Below are 16,714 nucleotides of genomic sequence, written 5' to 3'. Positions count from 1 at the left end.
AAATAATAGGGAAACAGCAGCAAAAACAAAATACAGGTACAGGCGAATGTTAAGAGTTTGTGAGTCCATTCAGTATTCTAACAACAGTAGGGTAGAAACTGTTTTGAAACTGCAGGTGCATGTGTTCAGGCTTCTGTACCTTCTCCCCGATGGTAGAGGTTGTAGAAAATCATTGCCAGGGTGGGTGGATCTTTGAGAATGCTGGCGGCCTTTCCTTGACAGCGGAGCCTGGTAGATGGATTCTGTAGATGGGAGGTTGGCCTTTGTGATTGTCCGGGCCGAGTTCACCACTCTCTGTAACTGTCTCCGATCTTGAATGGTACAGTTGCCATACCAGATGGTGATACATCCAGACAGAATGCTCTCGATGGCGCACCTATAAAAGTTGGCAAGGGTATTCACCGTCATGCCAAATTTCCTCAGCTGCCTGAGGAAGAAGAGACATTGTTGGGCCTTTGTAACCAGTGAGTCCACATGAAGAGTCCAAGAAAACTTGCTGTGGATGACCCTCCCAGGAACTTGACACTCTCCACTCGTTCCACCTCTGTGCTGTTAATGTGTAGAGGGGGCATGAGTAACATCCCGCTGAAAGTCAATAATGAGTTCTTTGGTTTTGCCGGCATTGAGAGCTAGGTTGTTGTCAGTGCACCATTTTTCCAGGTCTTCCACCTCCCGTCTGTAGTCTGTTTTGTCAACATCTGAGAGTCGACCGACTATGGTGGTGTCATCAGCGAACTTGTAAATGGGATTAGTCTGGTGTTTGGCAACGCAGTGATGGGTATATAGTGAGTACAGTAGGGGGGATCCAATGTTGAGTGTTAGTGAGGATGAAATACTGTCCCCAATCTTCACTGACTGTAGCCTGTGGGTCAGGAAACTGAGCATCCAGTTGCAGAGAGTGGGGCTTAGTCCGAGATCACTAAGTTTAGTCATGAGTCTCGAGGGGATAATAGTGTTGAAGGCTGAACTGTTGTCAATGAGTAGGATTCTTACGTAGCTGTTCTTGGTGTCAAGATGTTCTAGGGAGGAGTGAAGGGCAGGTGACATGGCATCTCACATGGATCTGTTAGATCAATAGGCAAATTAGAGTGGGTCAAGAGTAGGGGGGAGGCTGGAGTTGATTAATGCCATGACTTGCCTTTCAAAGCACTTCATGACCACCGAAGTTAGGGCCAGTGGGCGGTAGTCATTGAGACATGCTGCATGAGCTTTCTTAGGCACAGGGATGATGTTTGCCTCTTGGAACAGGCAGGGACAGTGGCCTGCTGCAGGGAGAGGTTGAAGATGTCCGAGAAGACCTCTGCCAGTTGATCTGCACATGCTCTGATTGCACGGCCTGGTACTCCGTCTGGCCCCATCGCTTTCCTTGGATTCACACAGAGGAAAACTGATCTGACCTCTGATACAGTGACTGTTGGGATAGGTTCGCCAGGACCAGTCAGAATCGGTGTTACTTCTTCGCCGAAATTCTGCTCAAAGCGAGCATAGAAGGCGTTGAGACAATCTGGGAGGGATGTGTTATCATCTGCTACCTTGCACTATCTCTTTTTAGAACCTGTGATGTCATTCAGTCCTTGCCATAGTCGCCAGGTGTCTGTCTGGGTCTCTAGTTTGGATTGATGTTGTTCCTTGGCTGTCTTAATGGCTCTGCGAAGGTCATTCCTTATATTTGAGTGGGTCTCCTGATCTGAAGGCCTCACACCTGGTTTTTAGCAGGTTCTGTATGTTCTGATCCCATCTAGGGTTTCCTGTTGGGGAACACCTGGGTTGACTTCCTCAGTATGCAGTCCTCCACACACTTGCTGATAAAGTCTGTGATGGTGGTGGCGTACTTGTCCAAGGTACCTGCTGACTGTTTGAACATGGTCCAATCAGCCGATTCCAGACAGCACCAGAGTTGATCCTCTGCCTCCTCTGACCAGCACTGGGCCTGTATCCACGAGGGGGTCTCCTGCTTGAGCTTTTGCCTGTAATCCAGGAGAAGAAACACGGCATTGTGGTCAGAGTTCCCAAAATGAGGGCGGGGGATGGAGTGGTAGGCATCTTTCACAGTGGTGTAGCAGTGGTCTAAAATGTTCGGGCCCCTGGCCCCTAAATCTTCCTTTCACATAAAACAGCAATCCCTTTTTCTAAGCTGCTTCATTGGAACATGTCAAATCATCAGTTAGAATTTCTCTGAGGGAATTTTTCTGAGTGAAAACTGAGATGATGCATTGAAATATTGATCAACCTACATATCTCAGTATCAGGATTTAATGTATTCACTTTTGAAAAGGAAACAAAAATCCTGGTACCTGTTCTCAAATTTTATGTATTCCTCCCAGGAGCTCAATGCTCTGACTTCAATACAGCTTTACAATTCCTGAAGAAGGGCTTATGCCCGAAACGTCGATTCTCCTGGTCCTCGGATGCTGCCTGGCCTGCTGTGTTTTTCCAGCACCACATTTTTCAACTCTGGTCTCCAGCATCTGCAGTCCTCACTTTCTCCCAGCTTTACATCGATTGACAATTTAGAGCCAGGTTTGAAGTCTTCCAATGTCACTTTCTCACTTTGGCTCACTTTCTTCTCCTAGTCATTAAATCTTTGGTAATGGCCCGTAATTCTGGCCTTGTTCCCTGAGTATGTCTCAATCTGATGGTCCAGCACCAGCTGTGACTCAATGAGCAGCTCACTTTTCTTTTCAGCTGAAGGTTTTGCACTCTGATCTAATTCTAGGGATGCCTAGGGTTGGTACAGAGGGAGTGCTGCTTTGTGGAAGATGCTGATCTTTCAGTTAGGACGTTAAACAGGGGCTGCATCTGTCTTCTCATTGAGAGAAAGAATTAGGGCTGTGCCCCGAACCCTATTATCACGACCCGATATCCGATTATCAGCTTAAAACACTTTGTGTCAGATCTTTGTGTATGGAAATTGGATACTGTATTTTTCCTCCATACTCTAGATCGCAGCCAACTATTCTTGGAATTAGTTCAGTCTTTTTTCCCCCAGGTGGACCTGAGATTTTATTTCACGTCTTGACTGTGCCTTGTGTGCAGAATTTCCTGATATCCCTTACACTACTCAACAAAAAATGGCATTTTGATATTAACACCTTCAAATTGTGAATTCACTCCCATTTCTTCCTTTTCTTTTAGCTTGTATTCTCCGTCACCATGTCCTCTGTCCCCTCCCCTCCACTCCAGTGGGACTGTTTGCTTTGTCCAGTCTTGGAGTTAGACACACCATTGTTCTACCATTTTCACATTCCGATTACTTAATCTGAACTATCAACATCGCTTCTTCCCCAATACTCCACCCCCATCCTATTGCATAAATGCTACCCCCTCCACACGTCATGGTATCTCTGATGAAGAGTCTCCTGGACTCCAAATATTAGCTTGCTGTCTCTCCGTGGAGACTGCCTGACCCGCTGTGATCTCTAGCATTTGTGTGTTTTCAGTATACGGTATCGGTTCACAACGCTGATCCCAAGTGGGGAAGGATGGTACACAATATCTTGGAAGAAGAGAGACACAATCTTGTTAAATAGAATAGTTTTATTGTATGGTATCCATAGCCAGTCACATCTGCAACAGAAGAAATTATATTGTAATACTTAGGCTCCATTGAAGTGTAAGTTCACATCATTGCAATTGAACAATGACAGAACAAAAAGGTTTCTCTTCCTGGGAGCAGCCCTTCATATTTTCTAATCAACGTTTTCAGAGATGTTATTACACACCTTGGGGACAGGTGGGAATTGAATCTAGGCCTTCCAGATCAGAGGTAGGGACACTACACTACAAGGGCTTTCAAAAACTGCTGAGAACTTGAGTTTATTTTATAATCAGAATTAACCCTTTGAGGTAATAACTGTCCAATATAAGAGTGACTTCCTGAATTTCTGTGTTCACATCTCTCATGGGTGAATTTATACCACTAACATCAGATTCAAAGTCTTCAATAAAGTTTTGATTTCTACCAACTTTAGTTTACTCTGACACAAAGTGGTGGTGGCCCAATTAATTGAAACAAAAGTAGCTTGTACAGAGTTCCTCACATCATCCAGGAAGTTTTCTCTGAGTAGACAGCATGATACAGGAAGCCCTGAAGTTCTTGAACAGATTTGTTGATCGAGTTAATTCGCTGTTTCGTATTCACAATCTAATGCAGTTGGTCATTCCGGCTGTTCAGGCATGTTTTCTTTACACTGCACATCACTTGTTTCCTTTCCATTCCGTTTTCTCAGCCCACATCTAATGTTTCCAGTAACAGAGTTCATAAATCATTTTCTCCACTTCCCGTCTGGTCCCTAACCATGTGTGCTTTGTGAGTTTTAAGAACAGGAACAGCCTATTCAATCATTGCAACACCCGGGTACAGTCCTTTCTGCTGTAATGCTATAGTTGCGTCCTTTTGCGACCTCGTGCTATAGAAAATCCCGCAATAAAAATTACAAGGCTGATGGAAAAAATAGGTTTGGGGCAGATCACAAAAAAATACTTAAAATCAAAACAACTATAGTAGTTAGCCGAATAGAAAAGATAGCACGGTTTAAATAAATGTCAAATTCATATCTAATAATGAAATAATACAGTAAATTCAACACTTTACCTTGAAAAAAATTTGAAGTCAATTTTATCACCAGGACGCTTTTTGTAAACTTTCCAGTTCCTTTGTTCTCCAATATTTAGGGCTAACAGCAAAATTTGCACTTCATAACAAAGCACGCAAGTCAACTGAATGCGATGTTGACGCAGAGACTCTGTTGGCGTAAATATTGCATTCCTCCGCACACCATGATATTTAAAGTGTTCGAAGGGGTCACCTAATAGACAACACACATATGCGAAAGTTTACATCGTACAAACAGCATTCATCCATCACATTGCGGCCAATTTGCATTGACAAAACACGCATAACAGCAGGAATGACTGCCCCCTCCCCCCCCCACTCTAAGAGTCTGTCAGCATTAAGTCACTGCGTCCTCTTTTGAGACTGTCTATCGTGCCAATTCACCTTTCTTATTCAATTTTAAACCTGCATCTAAGAGGGACCTTGGTGTACAAGCCCATAGATCCCTCATGCTGTCAGCGCAGGTAGACAGCCTGCTGAAGAAGGCACAAGGAATACTTGGCTTTATTCACTTGGATGCAGAATATAGGACTACAGAAGTTACAACTTTATAAAACATTGATTAAGCCACAGTTGGAATACTATGTGCAGTTCTGATCGCCACGCTTTCAGAAGGACATAAGGTTGAGGTGAGGAGTAAGTGGTTTACAGGAGATCTGAGAAAAAATACTTTCACCCAGACAGAGGTAGAAGAAACTTGAAAAGGTTCAGAAAATGTTTACAAGGATGTTGCCAGGTTTGGAGGGTTTGAGCTATAGGGAGAGGTTGAATAGGCTGGAGCTGTTTTCCTGGAGTGCGGAGGCTGAGGGGTGACCTTATAGAGGTTTATAAAACCAATTGGGGCATGAATAGGATAAATAGACAAGGCTGAATTTGTAAATCTTTTCTGAACCCTTTCAATTTTCACAACATCCTTCTGGGAAACGTTTGGGGTGGGGATGGGTGGGGGCGTGGTGAAATCAGGCAGGAAACCAGGAATTGAGGCCATAATCTTATTGATTGGTGGAGCAGGCTTGAAAGGCTGAATGGCCAACTCTTGTAGTCATGGACTGCGTACAATTCCTGGTGAAACATGATCACAAAACCTGCAACGGGCGGCTGGACACTAGAGCTTTTGGAGGTAACATTGTCATAGTTCCAGAGGATCATTGGACTGTTCTTTCATTAGAGAGAGAGAGAGAGAAAACTTGTGGTGGTTTAACCTGAGGGTCACCACACTTCAAGTTAAGGGCAAAGTTGAAAAGATTGGACCTTCATAGTAACCTAAGTTAGTACAGGAACTGGACCGCTCTGCATCACAAACCAGCCATCCAGCCAACTGACCCCTCCACATTCCTGATGAAGGGCTTATGCCCGAAACGTTGAATCTTCTGCTCCTTGGATGCTGCCTGATCTGCTTTGCTTTTCCAGCGCTACATTTTCCAACTCTGAGCTAACAAACCCCCAATTTATTGATAGCCTTGAAATGTAACTCCACCAGGGCCAATAACAATTGGATTCTAATTTCTACTACACAGTGCTGGAAAGATAATGCAATAGAATAAAGAGGAACATCATTCAAAAAGTGTCATTCCAAAATGGAGTGGATGTTTTAACTGGATAGCAATCAAACTACTTAGCTCTGCAGTCAACCAATAAACGATAAATGTTGCTTTCGATATATTTTCTGCACATGAAACACAGCTCCAGAAATTTGATTTACAAAGCAGCCTGTTGCTGAGTCACTAATACAGTTAGCACATGTCTGAAAACTGATGCAACAATCTCTTTACTCCCACTATGTCATTTAGACCAAATCACCATTTCATGAATAGCTAAAACCATGATTCATAATTCTCTTATTTGAACTAAAGGTCAGGCAGATTTTTTTTAAGTTGGACCCTTGCCTTCAAGAATAGAGACATGTCAGCCATGTTTAATTTGGCAGCTCTCTTAACACTTAGGAAAATCTCTTGGGTTTGAATCTCATTCCAGAGATTTCTGCTGCAAATCTAGGGTGACATTCAGTGCAGTGGAAGCGCAAAATGTGTCAGCGCAGGCTTGGAGGGCTGAAGGGCCTATTCCTGAGCTGGGTTGTTCTTTGTTCATGCAGACTGGGATTAATAAAAACTTATGTAGGAATTTTTTTAAAAAAATGCCCACCCTCAATTTTCTTGACAATATTAAAGAAATAATTTGCATTTATCATCTACATTATAGGAGGAATATTATAGCCCTGGAGAGGGTGCGGAGGAGATTTACCAGGATATTGCCTGAGCTGGAGAGTTTCAATTAGGAAGAGAGATTGGGCAAACTGGGGTTGCCTACATTAGAGCAGAGGAGATTGAGAGGAGACATGACTGAGATGGATAAAATCATGAGGGGCGTAGATAGGGAAGACAGGAAGAAATATTTCCCCTTGATGGAGGGGTCAGTGAGCGGGTGCACAGATTAAAACCTGCTGCCCTTTACCTTAAAGTTAAAAATGGTGAGAGAAAAAGATATTTCCTTATGTCTGTTTTAAATGGAAAACTTATTATTTTTAAACAATGACTCCTGGAGTTCGATTCTCCGGCAAGAAGAAATATATTTTCAACATTCACTGGTTAATCCCTATATGCCATTAGTTCACCTCGGACACTTCTAACCTGGAGAGGATGCAGCCCGAGTCCGTATAACCTTTTGCCATAAGGTAATTCACCCTTGACAAGTATTTAGAAAACTTCTCTGAATTGCTTTTAACGAATTAGCATCCTTTTTTAGGTGATCATTACTATATTGAAATATCCTATATTGCCACATCCATCCCCCAGAGAGAGCATCCCAGTCCAGGATACACCAGCCCACACCATGCCCCAGAGAGAGTGTCCCACTCTGGGCTACACCTCCCACACCATGCTCCAGAGAGAGTGTCCCACTCTGGGCTACACCTCCCACACCATGTCCCAGACAGAGTGCCCCACTCTGGGCTACACCAGCCCACACCGTTCTCCAGAGAGAGTGCCCCACTCTGGGCTACACCAGCCTACACCATGTCCCAGAGAGAGTGTCCCACTCTGGGCTACACCAGCCCACACCGTTCTCCAGAGAGAGTGCCCCACTCTGGGTTACACCAGCCCACACCATGTCCCAGAGAGAGTGCCCCACTCTGGGCTACACCTCCCACACCATGTCCCAGAGAGAGTGCCCCACCCTGGGTTACACCAGCCCACAACCATGCTCCAGAGAGAGTGTCCCACTCTGGGCTACACCAGCACACACCATGTCCCAGAGAGAGAGCCCCACCCTGGGTTACACCAGCCCACGCCATGCTCCAGAGAGAGTGCCCCACCCTGGGTTACACCAGCCCACACCATGCTCCAGAGGGAGTGTCCCACTCTGGGTTACACCAGCCCACACCATGTCCTAGAGAGAGTGCCCCACCCTGGGTTACACCAGCCCACACCATGTCCCAGAGAGAGTGTCCCACTCTGGGCTACACCAGCCCACACCATGTCCCAGAGAGAGTGTCCCACTCTGGGCTACACCAGCCCACACCATGCTCCAGAGGGAGTGTCCCACTCTGGGTTACACCAGCCCACACCATGTCCTTGAGAGAGTGCCCCACCCTGGGTTACACCAGCCCACACCATGTCCCAGAGAGAGTGTCCCACTCTGGGCTACACCAGCCCACACCATGTCCCAGAGAGAGTGTCCCACTCTGGACTACACCAGCCCACACCATACCCAAGAGAGAGTGTCCCACTCTGGGCTACACCAACCCACACCATGCTCCAGAGGGAGTGTCCCACTCTGGGTTACACCAGCCCACACTGTGCCCTAGAGAGAGTGCCCCACCCCAGGCTACACCAACCCACACCATGTCCCAGAGAGAGTGTCTTGCTCTGGGATACATCAACCCACACCATGCCACCACCAGAGCCCGGTCCAAGCAGAAGCAAGAGTCCCTGCTCCAGGCTTCACAGGCTGACTGACCGTCTCTGCAGCCACACTGCCTCTGAAAGCATAATACTCCGAATGCAGTCTCACCAATGCATAACTAAAGTGTAACCTTCAATCGAACATAGCGTTCCATTAGCATTCCTGATTAGTTGTTATAACATCTTTGTTCAGTGAACAAAAGAATTTCATATAATCAAACTACCTTTTGAATCCCGCTGTCATGTCAGAGCAGCAATGATCCATTCATGCCTTCAGGCTTGTTCTCCCATTCAGTTAGATTATGGATGATCTGTACATCAATGCAATTCACTGACATTTGTCCTATGTTCCTAAATTACCTTAACCAACACATATGTATCAATTTCATTCTTAACATTAAATCAGTTCACTGGACATTCATAATCTTTTGGGGGAAAGTGATCTGGATGTAAGATAATCAACAAAAGGTAACCCAGTGGGTAAGTGAGAATTAACTTCACACAGAGAGAAGCTGATTAAATCATAACTTCAAAACGGAATTGAAGGAAAGAAGTGTGTAGCGTAAGTGCGAGAGAGAGCATGTGTCGTGATGTAGGACTGATTGGAGAGCTCTCTCAGATCCAGTACAAACACAATAGGATCAACATTCTCATTGAGTTTCACAGCATGAAAAGAGGCCCTTCATTCCATCTAGTCTGCTGCTATCTACACTCATTCTTATCCCAACCTCATATCTTCTGATGCTCCAAGTGATTAATCTAATTGCAAAGAATAAAGAATGGTACAGCTCAGGAGCAAGCCCTTTGGCCTATCGTGCCTGCTCTGACACATGAAGCCGTTCTAAACTAAAAACCTTATATGGTCCATGTTCCCTTGTTCCCTGCCTATTTATATATCTGTCAAGTTGCATCTTAAACATTGCTGTTGTATCTGCCTCCACCACCTTCTCTAGCTGTGAGTACCTACCACCCTCTCCATAAAAAAACTTGCCTCTCACATCTCCTTTAAACGTTCCCCCTTTTATCTGAAACGATTGACATCTCTACCCTGGGAAAAAGACTCCGACTATCCATTCCACCTATGCCTGTCGTAATTTTGTAAACCTCTAACAGATTGACCCTCAGACTCTGATGTTCAAGTGAAAACTGGTGCAGACATTTCAATGAGTGCACAAGTCTATCTTTAACAAAAGTCACTTTGTAGTCCAACTCTTAAATTTGCACAAGACCTCAGCTAGACTGAAAACCTCTGCTTTGCAATCTTCGCAGATTAAGGGTACGATTCTATTTCTAGTCTCTTATGAGAAGCAGCTGGTTCAGTTACCACTGATTATAGTGAAATGCTTGGGCGCAGGCTTGATGGGGCAAGATTGGTTGAGAAAGATTCACCCCCATTTCTCAATTAGAATGTGGCTACCTGAGTGAAGTCCTAATTAAATGCCCAGATGTCTTCCAGGGGTTTCCAAAATGAAGACATTGGCAAGGAATTATGCCTGGTGGCCAGGACTGAGTCCATCAACAACTTAGATAATTTAGAAAATGCTGGCTTTGCTCAACACACCTTGTAGTGCGCATGAAGAGAGGATCAAAATGCCTCTCCATTCTCTAGTCATAGAGTCATAGAGATGTACAGCATGGAAACAGACTGGATGCAGGCATAGCTGTGTTGGTGGGGCAGTGCCCAGAGTGCTAACAAAGACAGAAAATATTGCCAGCAGATTTAATCAGCTCCTCTCTGTGTGAAGTTAATTCTCACTTACCCACTGGGTTACCTTTTGTTGATTATCTTACATCCAGATCACTTTCCCCCAAAAGATTATGGATGTTCAACGAATTGATTTAATGTTAAAAATTTACAGGAATAACTGTGTAAACCCTGGACTCGGTTATACATCGACTATGCAGCTCCTTTCATAGGCTCAGTGTTCTTATTCATTGTGGACACCCACTCGAAGGAGCTGGATGTGCATTGAGTTCATTCATCAAACATGGGGACGATGAAAGAAAAACTGCACACACCTTTTGTGATGCACGGATTCCTGAAATTGTTGGGCCATCATTTACCAACAGGGAATTCAAGTATTTTCTAAGGTCAAAGGCATTTGGCATGTAAGGACAGCTCCATACCATCATCAATTGTCCAATGGTCTGGCAGAAAGAACAGTCCAAACTTTGAAGGCAGGCTTAAAGAAACAGCCTACAGCTTCACTCAAAACCAACCTATCTCGGTTCCTGTTTGATTAGAGGACTAGCCTTTGTGAAAATACAGGGACAGAACCAGCAGAGTTGCTAATGGGGAGGAGACTTTGCACCAAGTTAAACCTGATCTTCCTGGACCTGTGGTGAAATGACATCAGGAATACCAACACCAGACACAAGACTCTGCTTAAGTGAGAGAGACAGTTTACTTCAGGGGACAAAGTTTGGTGTCGGAACCAAAGGAATGGCCCTGCATGGGTAAGAGGATGGTTGATGCCAGGTCAGCAATAGTGATGTATGAAGCTTGGGTAGGTGTGACTGCCTTGAACAAGCACACAGACCATACGGAAGGTGCAAACATGCAAATGGTGTGGGAGCGAAACATGCCCGGTTTCCCTGCTTTCCAATTGGTGCAGAATGCATGGGTTCTTCCTCTCCATCATTGAAGATACCTTGGAATCTGATGTGGACATGGTAGATGTTGCTGTCTTAATACCTTTGCCACCTGAAGAAGAGAATGAATTTCTTTCGAGATCCTCCAGGAGGAAGAGGTGAGCTACTGTGTGTTACACGTCGCCTGTGAAGATTCGATGGCTTTAAGAGGTGTATTTCGTCCTGGTTTATTTCATGAAGAGAGATTGAGAATAAGGTACTGAATGGTCTGCTCCAAAGCCAATAAAGTAAACAGCTCGTGAGGCCTTGGGTTTCCTTTTGAAAGTTGGAACAATAGAAGCAGCCTGAATGGGTGGGGTCAAGCTTCCACAGCACCAGGATTTTAGTTTTAGCTTTCAGCAATTGCTGGGGTCTAGAAGCTGGATGTAGAAGCTCTTTTTCCCCTCTCTATTACAGCTAAAAGCTGGGGTTCTTTTCCTGCTGCTAGAATTGTATGTGAGACAATCGATTTTACTGAATTCACTTTTGTCAAGTGTGCATTTATGGGATGTTACTATATTGGAACAGTTAATGAGTAGTAGCTAATATAGCTATTATTCTGTTAAGCATTTTGATAGAGGTACAGTTAAGCCAATTCTTTTTGTTTTGTTTGTATATTAACTGTCAAGTAAAAATAAAGAATGTTTTACTTAACATTGAGTAATTTGACCAATCGAATTGCAATGCCTTACACTAACCTATAAAATAAGGAAAATTAGTGTATAGACTATCTTCTTAATATATTTTGAATGGGTGTGGTCTAGTTTATAACAGGACCCATATCAGAAGCAGAGTTGGAGGAACTTGACCTTGTACTAAAACACCACAGGTCCTCGGATTCAGAGGGAGAGAAACATAGTAACTGGAACAAGGTCAGTCACGTGGACCTTGTTCCTTGATCACGGCTGTTAATCTGGTTCAATCAGAGAGCCTTGGCTGACAGATACAAACAGGAGTGTCAGAGATTCCCTGTTCACTCTGAGAGCTGGCTCTGAGGGAGCTGGATCAGTGTCAAGGACTCTCCACGTGTAAGTAAAGGGGGACTTGGTGACGGGATACCAGCCTCTGTGGAGTTATTTCAAAAACAACTGCAGCTTTGTTATTCTCTCTGTAGCTGAAACACTCCAGCCAATATAACATCCTGGGAAATCTGCTCTGCACCAACTCTAGTACGGTCACATCCTGCTATAATGCAATGACCAGGCTGGGGCTATTTTCCCCTGGAGCATCGGAGGCTAAGGAGTGACCTTATAGAGGTTTACAAAATTATGAGGGGCATGGATAGGATAAATAGACAAAGTCTTTTCCCTGGGGTTGGGGAGTCCAGAACTAGAGGCCATAGGTTTTGGGTGAGAGGGGAAAGATATAAAAGAGACCTAAGGGGCAACTTTTTCACACAGAAGGTGGTACGTGTATGGAATGAGCTGCCAGAGGATGTGGTGGAGGCTGGTGCAATTGCAACATTTAAGAGGCATTTGGGTGGATAGATGAATAGGAAGGGTTTGGAGGGATATGCGCCAGGTGCTGGCAGGTGGGACTAGATTGGGTTGGGATATCTGGTCGGCATGGACAGGTTGGACCGAAGGGTCTGTTTCCATGCTGTACATCTCTATGACTCTATGACTAGAGAATGGAGAGCCATTTTGATCCTCCCTTCATGCGCACTACAAGATGTGTTGAGCAAAGCCGGCATTTTCTAAATTATTTAAGTTGTTGATGGACTCAGTCAGGCCAAATTAAAATGATTTTGTTATCTCCTTCTGTGCTGCATTACTCTATGGATTCTACTAATCCATAGAGTACACTGTGTCCAAGTATCGCTCCTGGTTTCCCTCCCTCATCATGGCCTAGCTATAATTATAGGACAATGCTGTAATATAGCATCATTAAGCTGACAAGACATAGCAGCAGAAAGGTGTCATTTGGCCCATCCAGTCTGCTTCATAAAACAATAAGAAGTAGGAGTTGAATTCAGCCGTTCAGCTTGTTGACTCTGCGTCACCATCCGATCATGGCAAATGTGTTTCTCAACGTTAAAATTCACCAGGTTATAGTCCAACAGGTCTATTTGGAAGCACTAGATTTCAGAGCGCTGCTCCTTCACCTGGTGGTGGTGGAGCATAAGATTGCAAGACACAGAATTTATCGCAAAAGTTTACAGTGTGATGTAACTGAAATTATATATTGAAAAAGACCTGTATTGTTTGTTAAGTCTCTCATCTTTTAGAATGAACATGTTGGTTTCAGTTCTGTAAATTGCAGAACACTTAAAAATTACATTCTCAAGTGGACTTTAACAATTGGTGTCATGTCGGCCCAGATAGTGCATTGAAGGTGTGAGCTACCCATGTGAGGCTGTCTCCAATATGTGTTTCTCAATCCCATTCTCCTGCCTTCTCCCTGAGACCTTTGATTATCTTACCAATCAGAATTGATCTATTGCTGTCTTAAATACACTTAGTACACTCAGTACAGTTATCTTCAGCCGCGCTGGGAGATATTTGATACAATAACAATAGAAGGGCCGATTAATCTCCATTCCTTACCTATGGCTCTATGATAGATCAAAGACATTACAGAATCACAGAATGAAGAAGGGTAAGGTTGCCCGAGTCTTACCAGAGCACAGGCCCACTTCCTCATTCGAAAGAGACAACAAGCAGAGGTTTAAACTGGGGGTCACCACACTTTCAGTATGGGACAGTCATAGAGTCATAGAGATGTACAGCATGGAAACACATATTAAAAACATATGAAACATATTTTAAAAATATAAAAAACAAACACAAACCCTCTAAACCCTTCCTATCCATGTACCCATCCAGATGACTTTTAAAGTTGTTATTGTACCAGCCTCCACCACTTCCTCTGGCAGCTCATTCCATACACGCACCACCCTCTGTGTGAAAAAAATACCCTGCATTTCCCTTTTAAATCTTTCGCCTCTCACCCTAAACCTACACCCTCTAGTGTTGGTGAAAAGACTTTACCCTATTTATGCCCCTCATGATTTTCTAAACATCTATAAGGTCACGACTCAGCCTTCGATGCAGCCTCAGCCTATTCAGCCTCTCCAACCCTGGCAACATCCTTGTAAATCTTCTCTGAATCCTTTCAAGTTTCACAACATCCCTCTGATAGCAGAGAGACAAGACTTGTTAAAAGCCACAGCTGATGACAACTGGTAAGGGAAACTAAATTGGCTCTATTCAGGCTTTCTGTATTGTTTACTGCACACACACACACAGAGTCAGATTTACACACACACTCAGACATACACACATACACACACACACCCTCACACACACAGTCAGACATACACACTCACACACACACTCAGACATACACACATACACACACACCCTCACACACACAGTCAGACATACACACACACACTCAGACATACACACATACACACATACACACACACACAGTCAGACATACACAGACTGCACACACTCACACACACACAGTCAGATATACACACTCACACACACATACTCAGACATACACACATACACACACACACTCAGACATATACACATACACACACTCACACATACACTCAGACATACACACACACACAGACATACGCACATACACACACACAGTCAGACATACACACTCACACACACACACTCAGACATACACACATACACACACACAATCAGACATACACAGACATACACACATACACACATCCTCACACATACACACACATACATGCACACACAAACTCACACACTCAAGCACACATACACACACACACTTACTCTCTCTCATACATACAATCACACACACACGTGCATGTACACTAACCCACACTCTCGCACACAGGCAGATACACTCACACACTCACACACACACACACTCACCACACTCACACACACACAAACTCACGCAGTCAACCACACATGTACACACCCACTTACTCTCTCTCACATATACACTCACACACACATGCGCACATACACTCACACACAATCTCGTACACAGACACACTCACACACATACACACACACAGACACGCACTCACACATACACAGACACACACAGACATACACACACATACATACATACATAGACATACACACACACATTCACACATCCACAGACACAGACTCACACACACTCACACATACACGGACAGACACACATACACATACACACATATGCACACACAAACTCACACACACAAACTCACACACTCAAACACACATGCACACACACACTTACTCTCTCTCACACACTCACAAACATGCACGCATGTACACACACACATGCACACACACTCTCACACACACTCACATGCACACACACACACATAGTCTCACACACACAGTCTCTCTCACGCACACACACATTCAAACACACACTCTCACACACACATACACTCATACACACACAGTCACTCACACGCACGCACACATTCTCTCACACACATACAGTCACACACACACATGTGCAGACACTCACACATGCGCACACATGCACACTCACACACATACTCACACTCACACATACACTTTCGCGCGCGCTCATGCACACGCACTCACTCACACACTCACACACACACACGCACGCACACGCATTCCTGTTTCTATTTCTTATGATCTTATCGTCTGAAAGAGAAGTTGACAGTTATCAGATCAGCCATGAAATCATTGAATGGAAAAGTAGACTAAATGGGCAGAATGGCTTACTTCTATGCCTCAGTCGGATGGTCTTTTGAACAAGAATCCACCTTTCTGTGGTTCAGACAGTAAGTTGGCTCTAAAAACAGCACTTAGACAATGCTGCTTTTAATCTTTTGTATCAGTAGAAATCGTAAGAGGTGAAATCTTGTTGTGTCATTTTTTAGCCATTAAGTGGAAGCTCAAATTTCTTTTTTAATGTTATCAGTCTCTGAGGAGACAAGAGCAGTTTCCAGCTCCATTTGTTAACTTATAGATCCTGACAACATTGATGAAAATCATAACTTTGTTTTACTAAGAGCCTGCAAGTAGATATGAAACTACAATGTTTTATTCTACAAAGTTTTAGCTGTCAGAAAACTGCTCGCTAGAAGCAAAGTGTTTTGTGGTGTCCTGCGGTTGTGAAAGGTGCTAATTAAAATCGTGTTTTTTTAATTCTCTGTCTGTTCTTCGGACAGTGAGCTAAGTTGGCTGGTCTCTGATGCAGAAAAATGCCAGCAATGTGGGCTCAATTCCGCACTGGCTGAGGTTAGTATGAACGATTCTCCTTCACAATCTCTCCCCTTGCCTGAGGCACAGTGACCCTCAGGTTAAACCACCACAGGGTTAATGGGAGAGCAACCCTATGATTGGGCAGGACTATAACAACTTTACCTTTATGACCTCTTTCTGAAACTGCTTGGAATCTCGGTTCCTAATCTCTTCCTTTACTGCCATGGATGCTCAGTTGGCTGGACAGCTGGTTGGCAAGGTCGACTAAATTAAAAGTAGGAGATCAATTCCTGTAATTGGCTGACCACCAGTCACCCCTCTCTCTGATAAAAGAATGGACCCGCTAGGGCCATGGCAACTTAACTGTCATATAGAAAGTTCTA

General features: G+C 44.1%; 1 protein-coding gene across 1 annotated transcript; it reads right to left on the bottom strand.

Annotated features, from left to right (window-relative positions):
* Positions 1 to 726: 726 nt before the first annotated feature.
* Positions 727 to 13,754, bottom strand: LOC148147456 (uncharacterized). Its single transcript, XM_087995027.1, has 3 exons — positions 13,692 to 13,754; positions 4,595 to 4,808; positions 727 to 1,967 (listed from the first exon to the last, which is right to left on the bottom strand). Exons 1-3 carry the CDS (start codon positions 13,717 to 13,719, stop codon positions 1,739 to 1,741), a joined length of 471 nt encoding a protein of 156 aa, XP_087851153.1. The 5' UTR covers positions 13,720 to 13,754; the 3' UTR covers positions 727 to 1,738.
* Positions 13,755 to 16,714: the final 2,960 nt, after the last annotated feature.

This window comes from Chiloscyllium plagiosum, unplaced genomic scaffold (assembly GCF_037043375.1).
Source record: "Chiloscyllium plagiosum isolate Xiang-an unplaced genomic scaffold, Cpla_swu_hap1 HiC_scaffold_16, whole genome shotgun sequence".
Taxonomy (NCBI): domain Eukaryota; kingdom Metazoa; phylum Chordata; class Chondrichthyes; order Orectolobiformes; family Hemiscylliidae; genus Chiloscyllium; species Chiloscyllium plagiosum.
Note: the sequence above shows the minus strand (reverse complement) of the source record. Positions and strands in the feature narration are given on the sequence as shown.

Coding starts and splice junctions, on each gene's coding strand:
- LOC148147456 (XM_087995027.1), bottom strand. CDS start 13,719: ATGTCTTTGATCTATCATAGAGCCATAG. Junction 4,809..13,691: donor GATCTATCATAGAGCCATAG/GTAAGGAATGGA, acceptor GTTGTCTATTAG/GTGACCCCTTCGAACACTTT. Junction 1,968..4,594: donor GACTTCAAATTTTTTTCAAG/GTAAAGTGTTGA, acceptor CCTGGATTACAG/GCAAAAGCTCAAGCAGGAGA.